Genomic DNA, 21,804 nt, shown 5'->3' on the forward strand with positions numbered 1-21,804 from the left:
AAGCAAGCCTATTGCAGTTATCCAAGACCCAGAGCAAGATGCATTAGAACAGGATGGTGGCAGTGGAGGTAAGAAGTGGTTGAATTCAGGGGATGTTCTGAAGACAGAGCCAGTAGGCTCTACTGTTTGTCATTGTTTAATTATTGTGCTTATCTTATCAGTGTTACTGGAGAGCTCTGAGAATCTATGTAATTGGGTAGGTTAGCATTTGAAAATGTTGTGTTTAATTTTATAGCTGCTAAAGAGTCACTTAATTAACATCAGTTATTGCGCAAATGAGTTTTACAAGAGTTATGACCTGGATCCATGGGTGAAAAAATCCCATCCATTATTTTGAAACGTGTAGGGTAATTAATGGCTCTAACTCTGAGTAATTTCAAAAGAGATACAGTGCCTGATTTTTTTTTTTTTCACTTTGAGTAGGTGTCAAATTTTATGATAAAACATCACCATTTGATTATGTTGAAGAAAGTGTATCAAAATTTGTTTCATGTTCTGTTAATGCAGTCACCAATGAGAGTGCAGTAATAAATTTTAGCTCTGAAGTCTGTCTGTCTTTTGGCATGTTTGTAAATATCTTGCAAAAAAGAAGACAGGATCTTTTCCTAACTATAAATTTTGAGTTAGGGACTGTTGGTACCTTTTTTCCGGTTGTTGAGTGTGCTTGTGTTAGTACTGCTAGCGTAACTATTATGTATTCCTGAACAGCAACTTTTGCACATGAAAATGTTTCGAAATTCATTTTATAAGCTTTAAGTTTTGATGATGTAAATATTTTTAGTTTGAGCTTGAATTTGAAGCATCCTGAAATATGTGTCTTTTTACATAAAGGTGTTTGTTTACAATGTTGAAGCACCATGATAATTAGAAACCAGTGCTGCCTGCTGGACCTGATTGGAGGTGCGCTCCTGGAGCTTTATTGGATATTTTCTGCTTCGGAGAAATAAATAATTTTGATCCTTTGTGAAAAAGATTTTGAGGTCAAGAGTAACATTCTTTCTCAAAACCAATTATAGTTTTTTGCTGCAGGGAGGGAAATAATGGAAGATGTGTTATAAATTCATAGCTCCTTATGATTTTTTAAGATTGGCGCCTGAGCTAACACCTGTTACCAATCTTCTTTTTTTTTTTTTTTTAATTCTTCTCCCCAAAGCCCCCCAGTACATAGTTGTGTATTCTAGTTGTAGATCCTTCTGATTGTGCTGTGTGGGAAGCTCCCTCAGCATGGCCTCATGAGTGGTGCTAGGTCTGCGTCTGGGATCCGAACCAGTGAAACCCTGGGTGGCTGAATCGGAGCGCGCGAACATAACCACTTGGCCACGGGGCCCGCCCCATAGCTCCTTATGATTTAATTCCATCATATAACTTAAGACTCCCAAAGATTAGTTAGTATATGAAAAGGGTTAGTCTTTTAATAGCATGTGTGATGTAATAATTTATTATTACAAATAGTTAAATTTCATCTCTTTATTCACATTTACTAGATTGAACTTCATTATTTCGTTGGAGAAGAAAAGTGATACCACTTTTTAATATTTGACAATCTTTGGCAAATCATTTGTTTTGTTAAAAATGACTCTCCTAGATTTATCTTTTTTCTTTCTTTTTTCTGTTTGTGGTCGATGAGGTTACTTTCATAAAAAATATTCTGTACTATTCTTTTTGTTTGAAAATATGTTAAACTGATTGAAGGAGTGAGATCTTCACACTAAAGAAAAGTTTTCTCGGCTTTTCCTCTTGGCCTCAGTTTCAGACGGTTTAGATTAGAATTGAGATTAATATAATAGATTTCTGTGATTCTTCATTACCATCTTACAGCTGTATTTTCTTCTTCACTTTATACTCTTTCAGTTTTTATTTTATGTAATTCAGTTAATGATCACTTTAAGTGATGATCTGTAGAAATACTTTGGCTACATTAATTAGCTAATAGGGAAAAATACTTTTGTTTTAAATGTCATTGCTTGATGTTTGCAAAGAAATATTAATAGTAAGCATTAAAATACTTTGATAGTATTCATAGGTGGAATGAGTATATTTCATTTAACCCTTTGAGAACTAGCATAAAAATACTCTTAGACTTTGAAAAATATGTTTGGGAATTGGAAAAGAAGGGTTTTTTCAGGATTGAAGGCCTAATATGTTTTCCAAGATGTATCTACTTAGGTTTGAATCTAATTACTTAATAATCTCTTGTGACCATTTTTAATCCTGTAGTAATTTAGTAATTATAAGCTCAGATGACACAGTCAAGTTTTATTTTACTTAGTAGTTTGTCATTTTTAAATTTTCTCCCATAGATCTTTTTTTTTCCTGGATTTGAACATGGGTCTCTACAGTGGCATTCAACACATGAAAGTTTTTATAGTGTCGTAAGTTGTTTGTATGATAATGTTTTCCTGAAATAGTATCCTCTAAGACAGCATTTTTGTGTTTCCCAGCACATAAATGGGTCCTAATGTGACTTTATCTGATATTGGTGACATTGGTACCTTTTTCTCGTATTGGTTAGAAAAATCAGCAGATTGTTTCGGGTTACCAGAATGTCTTTTGGCGTTATAGGAAAACCCCAAAGTCAGGGAGCTGGGGCAGTGATGTCTGATTGTGCTCTCTGATGCTATGAGAGGAGTGAGGTACAGTGGTCCTCCCTCTCCGGATGCGTTCCACGACCCCCAGTGGATGCCTGAAACCACAGATAGTGCCTAACCCTATGTAGACTATGTTTTCTGCTATACATAGGTACCTAGGATAAGGTTTAATTTATAAATTAGGCACAGTAAGAGCTCAACAACAACTAGTAATAAAATAGAACAATTATAACGATATTCTGTAATAAGTACATCTTAGCAATCTCAGCATACGATTTTTTTCTAGTTAAGTCAAGAGCTTTAACCTTTTCACTTACAGGAAGCACCTTAGGGCTTCCCTTTGGCATGTCCAAATTGCCAGCATCACTACTCTTGCACTTTGGCGCCATTATTAAGTAAAAGAAGGGTGACGTGAACACAAGCACTGCAGTACCTTGACAATCGATCTGATAACTGAGACTAAGTGACTAACAGATGGGGAGCATATACAGGGTGGATACAGTGGACAAAGGGATGAGTCATCTCCAGAGCAGGACGGCACACAATTTAAAACTTACTGTTTATTTCTGGAATTTTCCATTTAGTGTTTTCAATATTGACCATGGGTAGGCGAAACCATGGATAAGGGGGGCCTTAACACAGAAGTATTTTAGACTTCAGTCAGATTTTCCCTTGATCAACATATCAAGTATTTAGAAGTTATCCATTGCTGTCCCAGGCAACAGGCAACGATGTATACTAGGCCGAGTTTGGATTTCTTCTTATCTGTTTGAGAGTCAACCTGTTAGTTTCGTGGAAAGAGTTATATTCATAATCTAATCTCAGCTGTGCTATCTAGTGATTAACCTTGTTAAGTGATAGAACGTTTTCTGAGCCTGTTTGTTTAGCTATAGAACAAGAATAAAAATTATATTGCTCTAAAAGGGTAACTTATGTATTTGAAACGTTATCTTTTTGTTATTCCTATGATCTTTAATGTAGTAATTTTCTTCTCTATTTCATATTTGTTTTTAAGTATAGATTTCTTAAAATGATATTTTCAGTAACTTACAGATGGTATTTGAGCAGAAATCTTGGTATGACACTTGACATTTTCAAGGAGTAGAAGAAGGTGACAGTGATAGCTCTCCTTATCTGATCCAAATGCCTTTAATCCTAGCGTTAGATATGCTGAAGCATCACAGCGGAGTTGAGTTGCAGACGTATCCACAAAGAAATTAGCACGAAGTCTTACTATAAATGTCTTGAGTAGTCTGTATTCTGTACTTAAATATCTGATTGCTCTTGTCTATGTAGTTTTTGTATTGACTGAATCAACGTGGTCTGTTTCACAAATGATGTAGCGCTATTTCTTTACTTCTGTAAGATCTGTGTTTGTTGGAAGTGTTTGACATGCAGTTATCCAACCTCCCTTGTTTATGTATGCTTGAGTTTTGTATAAGCTCAAGTATTTTCCCATTCATGCTATATTTTTCCCCCTTATATATATTTGTATAATTGTAGGTAGCTGTCTATGTTAAAAGCTTTTTCTTGAAAGACTTGAAGTGGGCTGTGATTGTAGGCAGCTGAGAGGGTTATGAGAGGAGAAGGGGAAATTTCAATGACTTAATTCAAATGAAGCAAACCAAAAATGAAGCAAGACAAGGGAAGATGAAGAATGGTCACTTGAGCACACCCCCAAGAATAGGAAAACTGCAAATGTAACTGGGAAAAATATACTGAAAATGACAGTACAGAAGGAATGACTATATTCCAAACAGATGTAAAGCCGCCCACGTCCTTTGAATGTTGAGGGTTGGACAGGTGGTGGCTGTGACTCTCACAGGCTGTTCCTCCAGTGATGACAGTTTTCTTTTTCAAGATGATGATTATTCTCCACCTACCAAGAGACCAAAGAGCAACGAGCCGCCCCAGCCGCCCGTCACGGAGCCTGCCAACGCCGGGAAACGGAAAGTCAGGGAGTTCAACTTCGGTGAGTTCGCCAGTGAATACAGGCCTGTTCTCTATTTTCTTCTCAACTCTTTTTGTTACTGATAAGAATGCTTTAAAATGTGTTACTGCCATTTAATCTGAGGAAAACCACAGGCAGTTTGAAGTAACCTTACAGACATTGTGTAAACATACTTTGGGTTTACCAGAGCATAAGCCATTGATTGTATCTTCTGACATTAATTACAATTAGTAGACTTTGAATCACTGTTAATGACTCAGTAATTCACTTACTTTTCTTAGCTTTAAAACCTTCTTTGTTTAAGAAATATTTCACATCTTGATTTTTCTTGTTCTGTGTAACTGCCAGAAGCTAATCTAACCAAACCTGGTGGGTGATTTATTTGTTTGGAGGGACTAAATAAATAATAGTGGCAAGTTGTGTTTGTGATCTATATTGTGAATAGATAGAACATTTAGCTTATATGCATTTTTAAATAGCATTTTAATATTTTAAGTTGTTATGGTCACAATTGCTGAATGTAAATTGGATTTATATGTACAGTAAGTTTCCATATATCTGTATTTTTTATCACTCTGTTCTAAGTTGCAAATGCCTTTCTCTACAGTCTTCTTTCCACATAACCTAGACATGTTTTGGAAGGTCTCCTGAATAACCTTGGCCATCTCCCTCTTTCCTGCCTCCGTTCTGTATTGTGTAATTGGACTGGTCTTTGCTGCCCTCCTGCTTTTCAGAAATTATCAGACTGAAAAGAGGTGCTCATTATGTGTGTCAGAAATAAACTTTAAAACATCCCCTATGATCTCTCATTGAACCAATTCTGAGAACCACAAAAAAGGAAAAAGTTCTTAGGAAAGCAGTAAAATTATATAGATGGAGATGGGTTATTAAAAATTAGTATGTAGTATGTAGAACATAGATCATTAGATGTTGGGTCATTTTAAGAACATATTAGTGCTCTCAAACAGGGATTTATTAGTGAGATTTAACTTTCTCTATTCAGAGAAATGGAATGCTCGGATTACTGATCTACGTAAACAAGTTGAAGAATTGTTTGAAAGAAAATATGGTAAGTCTAAACTCAGAGATTCTTGTAATATTTTGTTCATAAGCTTTTTAACAACGGGGTTACTGTTCGTCTAATGTGAGCAAGTCCGGTTCTGCCACTGAATTGGGCCTTCTGTCTCTGTCCCTTGAAAGGTTGTGGATAGTATCTGTCCAAATATTAGAAACTTTGTCTAGATTACTGAAAACTTAGAAAAAGTTTTTTCTTTAATTAGTAATTAGCTTTTCTTTGAAACTTTCAGCCTGCATGTTTGGGAGTTTATTTATATGTTTGTTGCAAAGTCCTGGATCTTGGAGATTTAGTTGAAGATTATTTTCTTAAGTGATAGTCTTTTTTAATCTGCTATGTTAAATCTAGTATTCATCTAGATGCCCTTATTTTCTCTACTCTTTTCTTGATATGCAACTGAGTTTGTTAGATCTCAAATTCTCTTTTCCTTTTGTTTTGCTATTCTATCCTATAGCTACCTTTATAAAGCGTCCAAACAAGCAATTTATTATCACCTGATGGTATATATCAAATGCTCACCTAAGACTAGTAACAATCATTTAAAAATATCGTCTGTTTTGCTTTTTCTTAATCTGGAGGATTCTTCGTAATTGACTGGCAAGCTGTAAAATTGTATAATACACTGAATTTTAACTTGAGAATCTAATTTCTATCATGCTATCTGCATCACTCAATTTCTCTAAGTGAAGTTTTCAAATGATAAACCATATTGGCATTATTTGCTTCAATAAACTTGAGAGGCCGGCCCAGTGGCACAGTGGTTAAGTTCGCACATTCTGCTTTGGTGGCCCGGGGTTCTCTGGTTCGGATCCCAGCTGCGGACCTACACATCACTTGTCAAGCCATGCTGTGACAGGCATCCCACATATAAAGTAGAGGAAGATGAGCATGGATGTTAGCTCAGAGCTAATCTTCCTCCAAAAAAATTAAATAAATAAAATGAACTTGAACATTTCTCTCTTTATCATGGATGATAACCTACCCCTCAATGAAAATTTAGAATTAGGGTAAAATTAATAATGAATTCAGTAACTTTTCCTTAATATTTTCACTTATTTCCTTAAGGTTCTCATAGTATTTTTGCCAGTTTTTAATCATCACAGCCTTTTGCCTGTGATTTTAATTCGTCCATTTACAAGCAAAAATTCATAACATATTCTACATGCAAGCACTATCACATGGTGATAAGATTACAGGCTCGGGGGACAGAATGCCTTGCTGTGTCTCTTTTTTACTTTTTGCTGAGGAAGATTCACCCTGAGCTAACCAATCTGTTGCCAGTCCTCTTTTTTTTCTTTTGCTTGAGGGAGATTTGCCCTGAGCTAACACCTGTGCCAATCTTCCCCTATTTTTGTATGTGGGTTGCTGCCAGTGTGGCCAATAACAGGCAAGTGGTGTAGGTCCATGCCTGTTTCCCAGGCTTGGGCTGCCGTAGTGCAGAACCCCAAACTTAACCGCAAGGCCACCATGCCATCTCTTTTTGATACAAGAATATTTTAAAACTCTGATGACCCAGACATCATGTCATTTCACTTCTCAAAAGCCTGCATTTCAGGGGCTGGCCCCATGGCCAAGTGGTTAAGTTCGCGTGCTCCGCTGCAGGAAGCCCAGGGTTTGGTTGGTTTGAATCCTGGGCTCAGACATGGCACTGCTCATCAAACCACACTGAGGCAGCGTCCCACATGCCAGAACTAGAAGGACCCACAACTAAGAATATACAACTATGTACCAGGGGGCTTTGGGGAGAAAAAAGAAAAAATAAAATCTTTAAAAAAAAGAAAGCCTGCATTTCAAAATGGAGAGTTGGTGAGAGGAAGTCATTGTCTTAATCTCAGCTCCATTATCTTGCTAAAATTATTTAATACCCAGTGATATTTAAATGTCCCCTATTGTTTAGAAAAACTGACCCTTTATAGTTTGTTCAATAATATCATTAAAGTCTGTTCATTATGTTTGATTCTTAAGATTCCCCATGCTTTCAACTTTTTGCAACTGTTAGTCTGTTTTACTCTTGGGTAAATAAATCTAAGCAGAATTTTCACAGTTCAGAAAAAGCTTCAGTTATTTTATTAAAGAAATTATCTTTAAACTAACACTTATGTTTTAAAAATACTACTTCTCTTCCATTATATGCTGTATGTATTAGCTGATACTAACTAGTAGGGTTTTCTGGATTCATATGTGGTCCAGATTTCAAGACAAAGTCTGGCTATATCTACATTACCTCAAAGTAATACATTCTTGGGGCCCGCCCTGTGGCAGAGTAGTTAAGTTCACGTGCTCTGCTTCGGTGGCCCGGGATTTCGCTGGTTTGGATCCTGGGTATGGACATGGCACTGCTCATCAGGCCATGCTAAGGTGGCGTCCCACATGCCACAACTGGAAGGACCCACAACTAAAATATACAACTATGTACTGGGGGGCTTTGGGGAGAGGAGAAGAAGAAGAAGAAAAAAAAGATTGGCAACAGATGTTAGCTCAGGTGCGAATCTTTAAAAAAAAAATGCATTCTTTCATTGCAGATTTGGTTAAATAGAGTACTGGTATCTTTGGCCTGTTCTTTGTTGTTCTTTTGTACTGTTTTTCTTCTGACTCGATTATAATAAGCTGAAGTAAAGATAAAGTTACCAAAGTTATAGAGCAATACATTTTCAATTATTATTTTCTACAAAATGTGCTTAAACCTTGTCATTTAATAATTTTTCCTTTCTCTTTTTATCTTTAAAGCTCAAGCTATAAAAGCCAAAGGTCCTGTGACGATCCCATACCCTCTTTTCCAGTCACATGTTGAAGATCTTTATGTAGAAGGACTTCCGGAAGGAATTCCTTTTAGAAGGCCATCTACTTATGGAATTCCTCGCCTTGAGAGGATCTTACTTGCAAAGGAAAGGATTCGTTTTGTGATTAAGAAGTAAGACCCTTGGACTTTTGTCTTTGTTCTTGATTAGTACATCTTTTTATATTGCCATCTTCATTAACCACTAGGGCTATATTTAAATTAAGTTTGAGTTATTATATATTATTTATTTTCCAGTTTTTAATGTGCCTGAGTACAAGATTTTGTCAGTCATGCCACATCTGGCTTTTGGAATGTGAACACTTGCCCGTATCTGATTGGCATACAGCTGACATTTTCTTTTCCAATTTTCTGCTTAGTATGCTAAAGAAAGCAATATAATATCAATGTCTTGTTCTTAGGTCTGAATTTTTTTAAAGCATGTGTGGAAATATATGTAAATTATGAAAGTGAAAATAAATGAAACAATAGAAATAAGAATGGAAAGAAAAGACAAGACTAGGCATGACGTCAGCACATGGTGGCATGAGCTCGCCTGGGACTCTCTCCCCTCCAAATTACAAGCAAAAAGAGCAACTGCTTTCCAACCAAAAAACAAATCCTACTAACAGAAATCGTTGGAGACCCACAGCAGCCAAACGACAGAGGGCGGAGAGGCTGGAGCCCCCTTTGGAGGAGCTGCAGCGGGGTAGGAGAGAACTTCGCTCCCTCTCCTAAGACTGGGATTGCTGCTGCAGGTGAGGAAAGGAGTAGGGGAGGGGCCGCGTGTCCGGGGATCATCCAGGACTCCCACCGTCCGTGCAGCGGAAGTCCTCTAACGGGAGAAAGCTTTCGCATGTGGGACCCCAGCAAGCCAGGGCCCCAGGAAACCAAGAGCAAGAGCTGATCCGAATCCAGGTTGGCATGCGAGAGAAAGTGCCCCTCCTCCCACAACCCGCACTGCGCGCCGCCATCACGGGTGAAGACAGAGGGCTCAGAACACGCAGCTCTTGACCCCCGTTTAGTGGCAACAGGTTGTAACTGCAACTGAATAATAGCATCATGTGCAAAAACCACTCCTCTACCATCCAACAATTTATAAAAGCTCCAGTCCACAAGGAAAGCAATAAAAACACAGAAGTATGTCCTGAGGATTTGGAAATAGGTAAACTAAGTGAAGATGAGTTCAAAATAGCTATCATCAAAAGTAAAGGGAAATATAGAGAAACAAGTCAACAAGTTATGGAGTTACTTCACAAAAGAGATTGAAATTATCAAGCAGAATCAGTCAGAAATACTAGAGATGAAAAATACAACGGATCAGATGAAACAGAATACAGATTCCCTGAATGCCCGTGTAGACACCATAGAGGAGCAAATTAGCATAACTGAAGATAGAGAGGCTGAATGGCTCCAGAGAGAGGAAGAAAGAGAACTAAGAATTAAGAAAACTGAAGAAAATCTCCGAGAAATAGCTGACTGAATGAGAAAATGCAAGTTAAGAATAATCAGAATTGCTGAGAGCGAGGAAAAGGAAAATGGAGCAGAAAGTGTGCTCAACGAAATAATAGAAGAGAACTTCCCAAATCTAGGGATTGAGAGAAATGTGTGTGGAGGAAGCCTTCAGATCTCCTAGATTTGTCTCTGTAAAAAGATTTACTGCAAGGCATATAGTAGTAAAAATGGCAAAAATGAATGGCAAAGAAAGAATACTCAGGGCAGAAAGGCAGAAGAAAGTAACCTACAAAGGAACCCTATCAGAGTTTCAGCGGATTTCTCTACAGAAACCTTACAAGCTAGGAGAGATTGGAGTGACATATCCAAAAATTTAAAGGATAAGAATCTTCAGCCAAGAGTACTCTATCCAGCAAAAATGTCCGTCAGATATGAGGGAGATAGTAAATCTTTTCCAGACAAACGAAAGCTAAGGGACTTCATACTTACAAGACCTCCACTACAAGAAATCCTCAAGAAGGTTCTCATACCGGAAAAAAGAAAAAAAGGAAGAAAGGAGTCACAAAACATAGAGTAGGGAGACAAATAGAATCAGAATAGGATAGCAAATATTCAACTATAGCATTAAGATAAAGGGAAGGAAATCACCAAAGCAAAGATGATCTTATCACTCTAACCACAAACTCACAACACAAGTTGGAATGAGAGATGAAAATAATGATTTAGGAAGGGAGGAGGAAAGGGACTGAAACAGTCTAGGCTAAGTAAGAAAGAGACCACCAGAAAAGGGACTATGTTATACACGAGATTCTGAATACAAACTTCAGGGTAGCCACTAAACTAAAAAACAGAACAGAGACAAAAACATAAATAAGGAAAATCTAAGAAACCCAGCATAAGAAATTGTGGAAGTCGATGGGTAGGCTAAAACACACAGGACAAGAAACAAAGGACACACAGGAAAACTGGAAAACGAGCAACAGAATGACAGCATTAAGCCCTCATGCATCAATATTCACCCTCAATGTAAACGGATTGAACTCTCCAATAAAAAGACACAGAGAGGCAAAATGGATTAAAGAAGGAGATCCAACAATTTGTTGCCTCCAGGACGCACACCTCAGCTCCAAGGACAAACACAGGCTCAGAGTGAAGGGGTGGAAGACAATACTCCAAGCTAATAGCAAACAAAAGAAAGCAGGTGTCACAATACTTATATCAGACAAAACAGACTTCAAGATAAGGCAGGTAAAGAGACACAGAGGGCCAATATATAATGATCAAAGGGACACTTCACCAAGAAGAAATAACTCTTATAAATATCTATGCACCCAACATGGGAGCACCAAAGTTCATAAAGCAACTATTAACAAACCTAAAAGAAGATATCAAAAGTAACACAATAATAGTAGGGGACCTCAACACCCGACTCACATCAATGGACAGATCATCCAGACACAAAATCAACAAAGAAATAGTGGAGCTAAATGGAAAGCTAACACTGTTGCACTTAATAGACATATATAGAACACTCCATCCAAAAACAGCAGAATAACTGTTCTTCTCAAGCACTCATGGAACATTCTCAAGGATAGACCATATGTTGGGAAACAAGGTGAGCCTCTACAAATTTAAAAAAAATTGAAGCAATAACAAGCATCTTCTCTGATCATAATGCTCATAAAGCTAGAAATTAATTACAAGAAAAAAGCTGAGAAAGGGACAAGGATGTGGAGACTAAAGAATATGCTATTGAACAAGCAATGGATCACTGAAGAAATTAAAGAAGAAATCAAAAAATACCAGAGACAGATGAAAATGATAACATGCCATACCAACACATATGGGATACAGCAGAAGCTGTATTAAGAGGAAAATTCATCGCAATACAGGCACATCTTAACAAACAAGAAAAATCCCAGATAAGCAATCTTAAACTACACCTAACTGAATTAGAGAAAGAAGAACAAACAAAGCCCAAAGTCAGCAGAAGGAGAGAAATAATAAAAATCAGAGCAGAAATAAATGCTATTGAAACGAAAAAGGCAGTAGAAAGGATCAATGAAACAAAGAGCTGGTTTTTTGAGAAGATAAATAAAATTGACAAACCCCTAGCCAGACTTACAAAGAAAAAAAGAGAGAAAGCTCAAATAAACAAAATCAGAAATGAAAGAGGAGAAATAACAGTAGACGCCTCAGAAATACAACGGATTATAAGAGAATACTACGAAAAGCTATCTGCCAGCAAAAGGGATAACCTAGAGGAAATGGATAAATTCTTGGACTTCTACAATCTCCCAAAGCTTAGGGACGAAGAAGCAGACAATTTGAACAGACCGATCACAAGGAAAGAGATTGAAACAGCAATCAAAATCATTCCAAAGAATAAAGCCCCAGGACCAGATGGCTTTCCTGGGGAATTCTAACAAACTTTCAGAGAGGATTTAATACCTATCCTTTTCAAGCTATTCCAAAAAATTAGGGAGGGTGGAACACTTCCTAACACATTCTGTGAGGCCAACATCACGCTGATACCAAAGCCTGAGAAGGACAGCATGAAAAAGGAAAACTACAGGCCAATATCACTGATGAACATAGATGCCAAAATTCTCAACAAAATTTTGGCAACCCAAATTCAGCAATTCATCAAAAGGATCATACATCATGATCAAGTGGGATTTGTACCAGGGACACAGAGATAGTTCAACATCCGCAAATCAATCAATGTGATACACCACATCAACAAACTGAGAAATAAAAACCACATGATCATCTGCACAGATGCAGAGAAAGCATTTGACAAGATCCAACAGCCATTTATGATAAAAAGTGAATAAAATGGGGATGGAAGGGAACTACCTCAACATAATAAAGGCCATATATGACAAACCCACAGCCAACATCATACTCAAGGGGCAAAAACTGAGCGCCAATCCCCCTGAAAACAGGAACAAGACAAGGATGCCGTCTGTCACCACTCTTATTTAACATAGTATTGGAGGTTGTGGCCAGAGCAATCAGGCACGAAAAAGGAATAAAAGAAATCCAAATAGGGAGAGAAGAAGTGAAACTCTTGCTGTTTGCACACGACATGGTCTTATATATGCAAAACCCCAAAGAATCCACTGGAAAACTTTTAGAAGTAATCAACAACTACAGCAAAGTTGAAGGGTATAAAATCAATTTACATAAATCAGTAGCATTTCTATACTGTAATAACAAACTAACAGAAAAAGAACTCAGGAACACAATACCATTCACAATCGCAACAAAAAGAATAAAATACCTCGGGGTGAATTTAACTAAGGAAGTGAAAGACCTATACAAGGAAAATTGCAGTGCTTTTCTGAAAGAAATGGATGACAACATAAACAGATGGAAAGACATTGCATGTACATGGATTGGAAGAATAAACATAATTAAAATGTCCATTCTACCTAAAGCAATCTACAGATTCAACGCCATCCCAATCAGAATCCCAATGACCATCTTTACAGAAATAGAACAAAGAATCCTAAAATTCATATGGGGCAACAAAAGACCCCGAATTGCTAAAGCAATCCTGAGAAAAAGGAACACAGCTGGAGGCATCACAATCCCTGACTTCAAAACGTACTACAAAGCTACAGTAATCAAAACAGCATGGTACTGGTACAAAAACAGGTGCACAGATCAATGGAACAGAATTGAAAGCCCAGGAATAAAACCACACATCTGTGGACAGCTAATCTTTGACAAAGGAGCTGAGGGCGTACAATGGAGAAAAGAAAGTCTTTTCAACAAATGGTGCTGGGAAAACTGGAAAGGCACATGTAAAAGAATGAAAATTGACCATTCTTTCTCACCATTCACGAAAATAAACTCAAAATGGATCAAAGACCTAAAGCTGAGACATGAAACCATAAGGCTTCTAGAAGAAAATGTAGGCGGTACACTTTTTGACGTCAGTATTAGAAGGATCTTTTTGGACACCATGTCTTCTCAGACAAGGGAAACAATAGAAAGAATAAACAAATGGGACTACATCAGACTGAAGAGCTTCCTCAAGGCAAAGGAAAACAGGATTGAAACAAAAAAACAACCCACTAACTGGGGAAAAATATTTGCAAGTCTTACATCTGACAGAGGCTTAATATCCATGTTATATAAAGAACTCACACAACTCAACAACAAAAAATCAGACAACCTGATCAAAAAATGTGCAGGGGACATGAACAGACATTTCTCCAAAGAAGATGTACAGATGGCCAATAGGCATATGAGAAGATGCTCATCATCGTTGTGCCTCAGGGAAATGCAAATCAAAACTACACTAAGATATCACCTTACACCCATTAGAATGACAAAAATAACTAAAACAAATAGTAACAAATGTTGGAAAGGTTGTGGAGAAAAAGGAACCCTTATACACCTGGTGGGAATGCAAACTGGTTCAGCCACTATGGAAAACAGTATGGAGATTCCTCAAAAAATTAAAAATAGAACTGCCATATGATCCAGCTATCCCAGTACTGCGTATCTATCCAAAGAGCTTGAAGTCGGCAACTCCAAAAGTCCCATGTACCCATGTGTTCACTGCAGCATTATTTACAATAGCTGAGACGTGGAAGCAACCTAAGTGCCCATCAACAGATGATTGGATAAAGACAATGTGGTATATATATACAATGGAATACTACTCAGCCATAAAAAACAACAAAATCGTCCCATTTGCAACAACATGGATGGACCTTGAGGGAATTATGTTAACTGAAATAAGCCACATAGAGAAGGACTATCTCTGTATGACTCCACTCATATGAGGAATTTAAACATGTGGATAAAGAGAACAGATTCCTGGCTACCAGGGGAAAGGTGTGGGGTGTGGGGTGGGCACAAAGAGTGAAGGGGTGCACCTATAACACGACTGACAAACAATAACGTACAACTGAAATTTCACAAGATTGGAGCCTATCATTAACTCAATAAAAAATTTAAAAAAAAAAAAGCCAAGATAGCTGAATGCCATAAATTTCCTAGCATTGACATAAAAGACATAGCATGGAGCTTTTGAAAAAACTAAGTGCAGGGGCTGGCCCAGCGGTGCAGCGGTCAAGTGCGCATGTTCTACTTCGGCAGCCCAGGGTTCACCGCTTTGAATCCCGGGCGTGACATGGCACCGCTTGTCAAGCCATGCTGTGGCAGGCGTCCCACATATAAAGTAGAGGAAGATGGGCACGGATGTTAGCTCAGGGCCAGTCTTCTCAGCAAAAAGAGAAGGATTGGCAGATGTTAGCTCAGGGCTAGTCTTCCTCAGAAAAGCTAAAACAAAAACTAAATGCAGCAATTCATATTGGAATTGTAAGTGTTTCCATTTTAAAATGGCACCAACATCATATTTTCATATTTCCTACTAACTAAGATTATATTAAAAGGTTTAAAAAATAAGGCATTTATCAACAGATCTCAGCAATTGTAGATCTTTGGAAATTTCTGTTGCACCCATGAAACAAGTACTAGATGTATTTGTAAAGGGAACAGTTGGAGAGTAGTTGTCTAGGAAATTATAAAAAATACAATGGTAAACTAAAATTTTCAATGGAAGGGCTAGAAGATTGTTAATCTTGTGATGTGTAAAGAAGATTGTACATATGAGATACATGATAAGGGATATTGAGTCCTAACCTGGTGGAGTTTGACTTAAAGTGAAAAGAGAAGGAAAGTAGCAAAAATGAGTAACAGTTATTTTCCAAACCTGAAAAAGTGTAGTGCAGGATAAATTGCGAGGAAAACAAAGATATATACCTAATCACGCTTCATGAAGTTTCAGTGCTCTACAGATAAGGGAGAAAATTATGAAGTTTCAGAGACTATAAGTTCTGGTCATCCACAAAGAACGAAAATCATACTGATGATAAACTTGCTTTGAGCAGTCATGGATGTTGTAACACTCTTTAGCAGTTCTTTCCAAGTTCTAAGTGAAAATGGTTTAAATCTCGAATTCTGTTGCTAGCCAAATGTGCCAAACATGTCTGAAAGCAAATGGAGGTTTCCCAACATGGAAAGGGTCGGGGTAGTAGCTGGGATGTCTCCAGCAGTAACAAAACCCGGATTCACATTGGACTAATACAGGAAGGTTCTTATCTCACCTAGTGAGGAGGTCAGAGGGCATGATTAAAACGGTGGTACTTGGGTCTCTGCTTCTGCGCTATTCCAGATTTTTCCTTCATTGCACTGGTAGTTTCCTTAGACTACTCGTGAGCTGGATGCAGTAGTTCCAGGCCTCACAGCCACACACATCTGCAGAGGAGAGGGTAGCTACCCATTTCTCTGAGAGCAAGGAAACCCTGCAGTATGGCCCGCCTTGTCTCTGGTTAGAATTCGATTAATTGCTTATCCTCAGCTGGGCGCAGGCATAGGAAAGATAGCACCATGATGTAAGGTTTAGACCAAGCAGTACTTGGCCCCCATGGAGTTGAGACCAGCTCACTTCTTCTGAAATAAATGGGTTTCATTTTAAGTCCTTTGTAAATGAGTTTATTTGAGTCATGTGCACATTATAACCAGTTTTTTAACAGTTTTCTCATATATCTTTGAGCTATAAACAGTAACGTGAATAACAGTATTAGAATAGTAGGCATATCATTTGCAAAAGTGTTCGACTTCATTACTCTGCTAACATTCTGGTGCTGTTGAGAAAATGGGGACATTAACAGCCACCTCGTCAAAGATTACAACCAGGCAAACCTGCTCTGTGTTGGTGTTAAATAAGGGAATGAAAAGAGGTTTTGAGATGTAACTAAGGATGAAAAGAACGCAAGAGATACCTCAAGAGTAAGAGGTGAGCTATCCTCCACAGAGGGGAACTTGTTCCTAGCAGCTATTTTTCTTTCAAATAAATTGTAGTTTAAATATTTAGTAGTCTCTCACCAAATTGAACGGTAAACAAAATGGGCTTGTTCTTAGGACTCTGACACTAGCCAAGAACCATAAACAAGCATACCCCTCCCCTCACACATTGATAGATTAATAAGGTTAGTGTTTTGAGAACTCTCTTGTATTGTCATTTTATTACATTTCTTGCTTTTTAATTTGTTAGGGGTTTTTAAATGTAATTTTTAATAAAATATATAAAGAAAATAGATGAAGAATTTTGCAGGATGTGTTCATATAAAGCATATCAAATCTTTGGATGTTTAAATGTTTATGCAAGCTGGTCATGAGTTACTTTATGCTGTGCACATTCTATTTCAAGACTTTCAATATATTCATTTATGAGAAGCCATCTTCCACGTTTGGAAGGGACTTTGAAAAGCCTTTCCCCAGAGACTAATGTGATCAGTCTTGCTAAACATAAACTATTTTGTCTATTTAGAAGGGCAATTCTATAGAGTTTAGCAAACGTTTTATTTCACAGCTCACTAATATTGTTCAAATATTATGTATACCCTTGACTTAATCCTATATTGGCTTCCAACATTTCTGTCATATGGCTCCTCCTCTCCCCATATCTTTAGGCCATTACAACAACATGGAGTGATGTGGGACATGTGAGATGGATTGTGAAAATTCTGTGATCTATAAATTATGTTTTATGGGCTGTTTGTGTATTATGAAAGATAAAAGGTGTATGTCCTGCAAATGTTAGTATTGAGGTATATTCAGGATTTTCATAGCCGATTTACGGATGGGTTGAAGTAAGGTAGTCTTGAATGTAATGTAAACTGAAAGGGTCTCATTTAAAACTCATGGTTTGCTTCCTGTGGTGTTACCCTGTTAGAAATACCTTTAGGTTGCGCAGTTAACTCTTTTTCTGTGAGGACACATGCTCCATGAATCACCTTATGAAACAATTTGCAATTACCATTTGGTTTTAATACTCTGGAAATCTCAAGAAATTAGGATTTAATTGTGCTCAAGAGTCCAGATTGTCTTTTCTTTTTAAAACTGGCCTTGATGACTGAATATTAAATAAGTACTTGTAGTTTTGCTTCTGCTGAATATCACGTGGTAAACACGTAGTGCTTTTTCTCTCCTTGCAGACATGAACTTCTGAATTCAACACGTGAAGATTTACAGCTTGATAAACCAGCTTCAGGAGGTGGGTCTCCAGCTTGGCGTCAGATTGTGTGTCTGAAGTCAGAACATTATGTGCAAGAAGTACACAATGTGAAACCACTGACCAATATTCTCTAGAAGAATCAAGTCATTTTTTTTCTTAGTAACTCATTATAAATAAGTATAAATGTCAGATTTCTGGGTACACTGAAAGAACCATGTCTGTTCTACTTTTGAGATGCGAAATTTATCTGGCATAGTGGATTGAACAGTTCATTATTCAAGTCCACATCGATAGGTTGAATAATTATTCATCATTATACTCAGGACATAAAAAGATTTACTTCTTAGAGTGTATATCTCGCCATGGGGATCACTGTTTGTTAGATGTGTTTTGTAGGAAACAACTGAATTTGTTCTCTTGCTTTTGCTTTGGGGTGGAGTGGAGTGGGATGGAGAGGGGATACAAAATGGAAGTCACATCACTTACAGTTGGTATCATGGAAGGATTGCCAGCATTATCATATTCTAAATTCTTGAGTAAACTGAATTCTGCTATTTCCTAGCTTTAGTATGATACTTTATAGAGTACCTGCGTAAAATTACTCTTAAATTATAAATTTCCATTTTATCATTGTTTCATTTGTTCTTACTCTTTTTATTTATTCAGTGTTAGCATTGGATTTTTTTGTTTTTTTGTTCTTGGGGGGTTTTTTTTTTGAGGAAGATTAGCCCTGAGCTAACTACTACCAATCCTCCTCTTTTTGCTGAGGAAGACTGGCCCTGAGCTAACGTCCGTGCCCATCTTCCTCTGCTTTACACGTGGGACGCCTACCACAGCATGACTTTTGCCAAGCGGTGCCATGTCCCCACCTGGGATCCTGAGTGTGCAAACTTAACCGCTGCGCTACCAGGCCGGCCCCAGCGTTAGCATTATTCTAATAAACACATTCTGAAATCTTAGAAGTAACTTTAGTCAGAGAGAACAGGAAAACAATGCTGCCTATTTTATAATCATAATATTTAATAACCTAAATTATGATTGCCATAAAGTTGAGGAAATGTGTGTATTTGTTGCTCTTTCAGTAAAGGAAGAGTGGTATGCCAGAATCACTAAGTTACGAAAGATGGTAGATCAACTTTTCTGCAAAAAATTTGGTAAGTCTAAATTTTCCTTTAACTAAAGCGTATTACATAATTTTTCCCGATTTTGCTTTAAGAAAGTAAATATGATGGATATGACTCACCTCCAGCTTTCTTTTATTGTTTTTAAATATATATTTATTATGAAAGGTTTTTAACCTGTGCAGAAAGGGAGAGAATAGTGACATGAACCCCTATATGCTCTTGAGTAATTTTTTAATACAGTATAGCTTAGCTTAGGGCATTTCACAGTTTTGGAATCCTTTTGTCTTCGGATCCTTGGACAATATTTTGTGTGCCTCTTGGGAAGAAAGGAGACCTTCAGTCACAGGCTGTCACCACAGTGCTCAGCAGTACACTGCTGGTTATCAGAGAATGTGACATGGCCCTCACTGTTCTGCTGGGCTTGTGTGCTGTGCTTGCTGTGCCTTAGGATGCTTAGGTGTGGTTTACCATTGCAACAGCTTTTGTCACCAAAAGTCATTCTTTCCCTTGCTTTATCCTACTTCTCAGCAGCATTCAACATAGTTGTCTTCTTATTTTTCTTCTTGGTTTTTAAACTATCCTAAACTATTTTTATGGAAAGTTTCGAATCTTACCGACTTGTTGTTCCTTCCTGGGCTTCTCACTGTCTTCTGGCTGTCCTTTTCATTCTCTTGATGGCACCTCCCTTGAGTTCAGTCTTCAAGTTTAGGAGTGCTGCTCCACAGCTCAGTCCCAAACCTTCCTTCTCTTTTCTTGCTATTCTTTTTCCACAGGTAATCCCACTCCATCCCATATCTTAAAAATAATTTATTGTCTTTACCCTGATGATGTTCAAATGTAAGTTTTTAGCCCTGAGAACTCCCCTTAGCACCAGACCTTTATAATCACCCACCTATTTGATAGCTCTGTCCGTCTTCTGACTTCACATGTCCTAAGTAGAGCTCGTGATTTCCCCCCGCAAATGCCTTCCTCTCCCAGTCTGCCCAGTGGCACCACACTCTGCCCAGGCTTCCAAGCAAAGGCTCTGGGAGGTACTGTTGATTTCTGTGTTGTCACAAGGCTTCCTGCCATCTCTGCATTGAAGACATAGCCCAAACCCATCCCCTTTTCTTCCTCACTGCTGTCTGTCCCTGTATTCAGAGCCAGTGCCACAAAGCGGCCAGATGTAAATCTAAAAACTTTAATGTTTTTAATCTCGTTAAAAACATAAAACGGAGCATGTCACTTCCCTCTTCTGTACTCTATGGCTTTTCTTTGCAGCTGGAATAAGCTCCATAGTCCCTGATCCCGGCACCCTGCCTTTCTTCTGGTATCACCTCCCTCCCTATCCCACTGGCTCACTTTGTAGCAGCTGCGGTGAGCATCTGCTTGTCCTTTACTTTTCTAGGGTCCTCCCCTCCTGGGACTGCTGCACTGTTAGTGTCCTTGTCTCTGGAATGCTCCTAGCTCAGATCTTTTTGTGCCTCTCCTTTTTATTTACGTCTCAACTTAAATGTGGCTGCACTGGAGATCTTTCTTTCCACCAAGCACCCATCAGACATAAACCGCCGAGCATGCTGTAGCTCATCTTCCTTTTGTTTTCCTCAAAGCACTAATGCTTGTCTTTTTCCTCCTGCTACTACACCGTGGATCTGACGGCCCAGATCTTGTCTGTCTTGTCTGCTGCCATAACTGTGCTTCTGCTTGGGCAGATGCTCAACAAATACTCACTGAGTGGACCAGGGTCAGAAATCACTGAGCCTTTCAGTCACATAGTGCACGTTGGGCCTCTTTGAATTATGACACTGAGAAGACCAAAGCAAGTACAGAAGTGCCACAGAGCTGTCATGGGCAAGGAAGGCTGCAGTGGAGAGCAGTGTGTGTGGCTGGAACAGAGAATCCTGAGTACCACAGGGATTCTCATAATTTTGTGAAAGAAACCATTAGAGTTTTACCACAAAAAAGCCAAGTCTACTGGGTGAGGATTCTTCTTCACCCTATAGTTTCCAAGAGGGTTGCATGGCACTGGGTCTTAAAGACCCAATAAACCAGCTTTTAGGTGCACCTCAAGTGGCAACTGCAAACTTAGGTCACTAATTGTGTGTTGTTTGCAGAATCCATGTACTTATTTTTTACTTATACTCTTTAACTCCCCGAAAAATTTTTTTTAATTATTTTTTTGTTTTTTACTTACTTATTTTTTTTTTTTTGAGGAAGATTGGCCTGAGCTAATATCTGCCGCCAACAGTCCTCCTCTTTTTGCTGGGGAAGACTGGCCCTGAGCTAACATCCATGCCCATCTTCCTCTACTTTATATGTGGGACGCCTACCACAGCATGGCTTGCCAAGCGGTGCCATGTCCACACCCGGGATCCAAACCAGCAAACCCCGGGCCACCGAGAAGCGGAATGTGCTCACTTAACTGCTGTGCCACTGGGCTGGCCCCCTAACTCCCTGAAAATTTAATGCATCTAGAAAAAGTCAGACTTTTAAGTTTTTCCTCCTCATCAGTCTCCTTGACCATCCAACCTGAATATATAGGATCTTAGTGATAATTTTGTCCTCTTACATCTGTCAGAAATCAGTTAATGAGCAATGAACTAAAGAATCTTCACCACTTGAAAAATCATTATATTTCTAAGACATTTAGTAAAACAAATCAGATGATGAATATTGTTTATCGTTAGAGATGTCACCATTGTGTCGTCATAATTCATGAGTAGGTGACATGTGATAATGACTATCTGCATGAATAGGCTTAAACTTTGCCTTCATGTTTAGTTTGGGAAATTGAGCCTGGTAAAAGAAACAGCCA

General features: G+C 38.2%; 1 protein-coding gene across 6 annotated transcripts in view; it reads left to right on the plus strand.

Annotated features, from left to right (window-relative positions):
* GTF2I (general transcription factor IIi) overlaps window positions 1–21,804 on the plus strand; it is a 114,619-nt gene that overhangs the window by 61,312 nt on the left and 31,503 nt on the right. For all 6 annotated transcript variants that reach the window (XM_044747621.2, XM_044747624.2, XM_044747622.2 and 3 more), the window contains 5 exons: window positions 4,450–4,560; window positions 5,543–5,608; window positions 8,342–8,525; window positions 17,867–17,925; window positions 18,969–19,040. In XM_044747621.2, the coding sequence (XP_044603556.1) occupies window positions 4,450–4,560; window positions 5,543–5,608; window positions 8,342–8,525; window positions 17,867–17,925; window positions 18,969–19,040 (492 nt within the window). The remainder of the gene's footprint in view (window positions 1–4,449; window positions 4,561–5,542; window positions 5,609–8,341; window positions 8,526–17,866; window positions 17,926–18,968; window positions 19,041–21,804) is intronic.

This window comes from Equus asinus, chromosome 14, assembly GCF_041296235.1.
Source record: "Equus asinus isolate D_3611 breed Donkey chromosome 14, EquAss-T2T_v2, whole genome shotgun sequence".
NCBI classification, from domain to species: domain Eukaryota; kingdom Metazoa; phylum Chordata; class Mammalia; order Perissodactyla; family Equidae; genus Equus; species Equus asinus.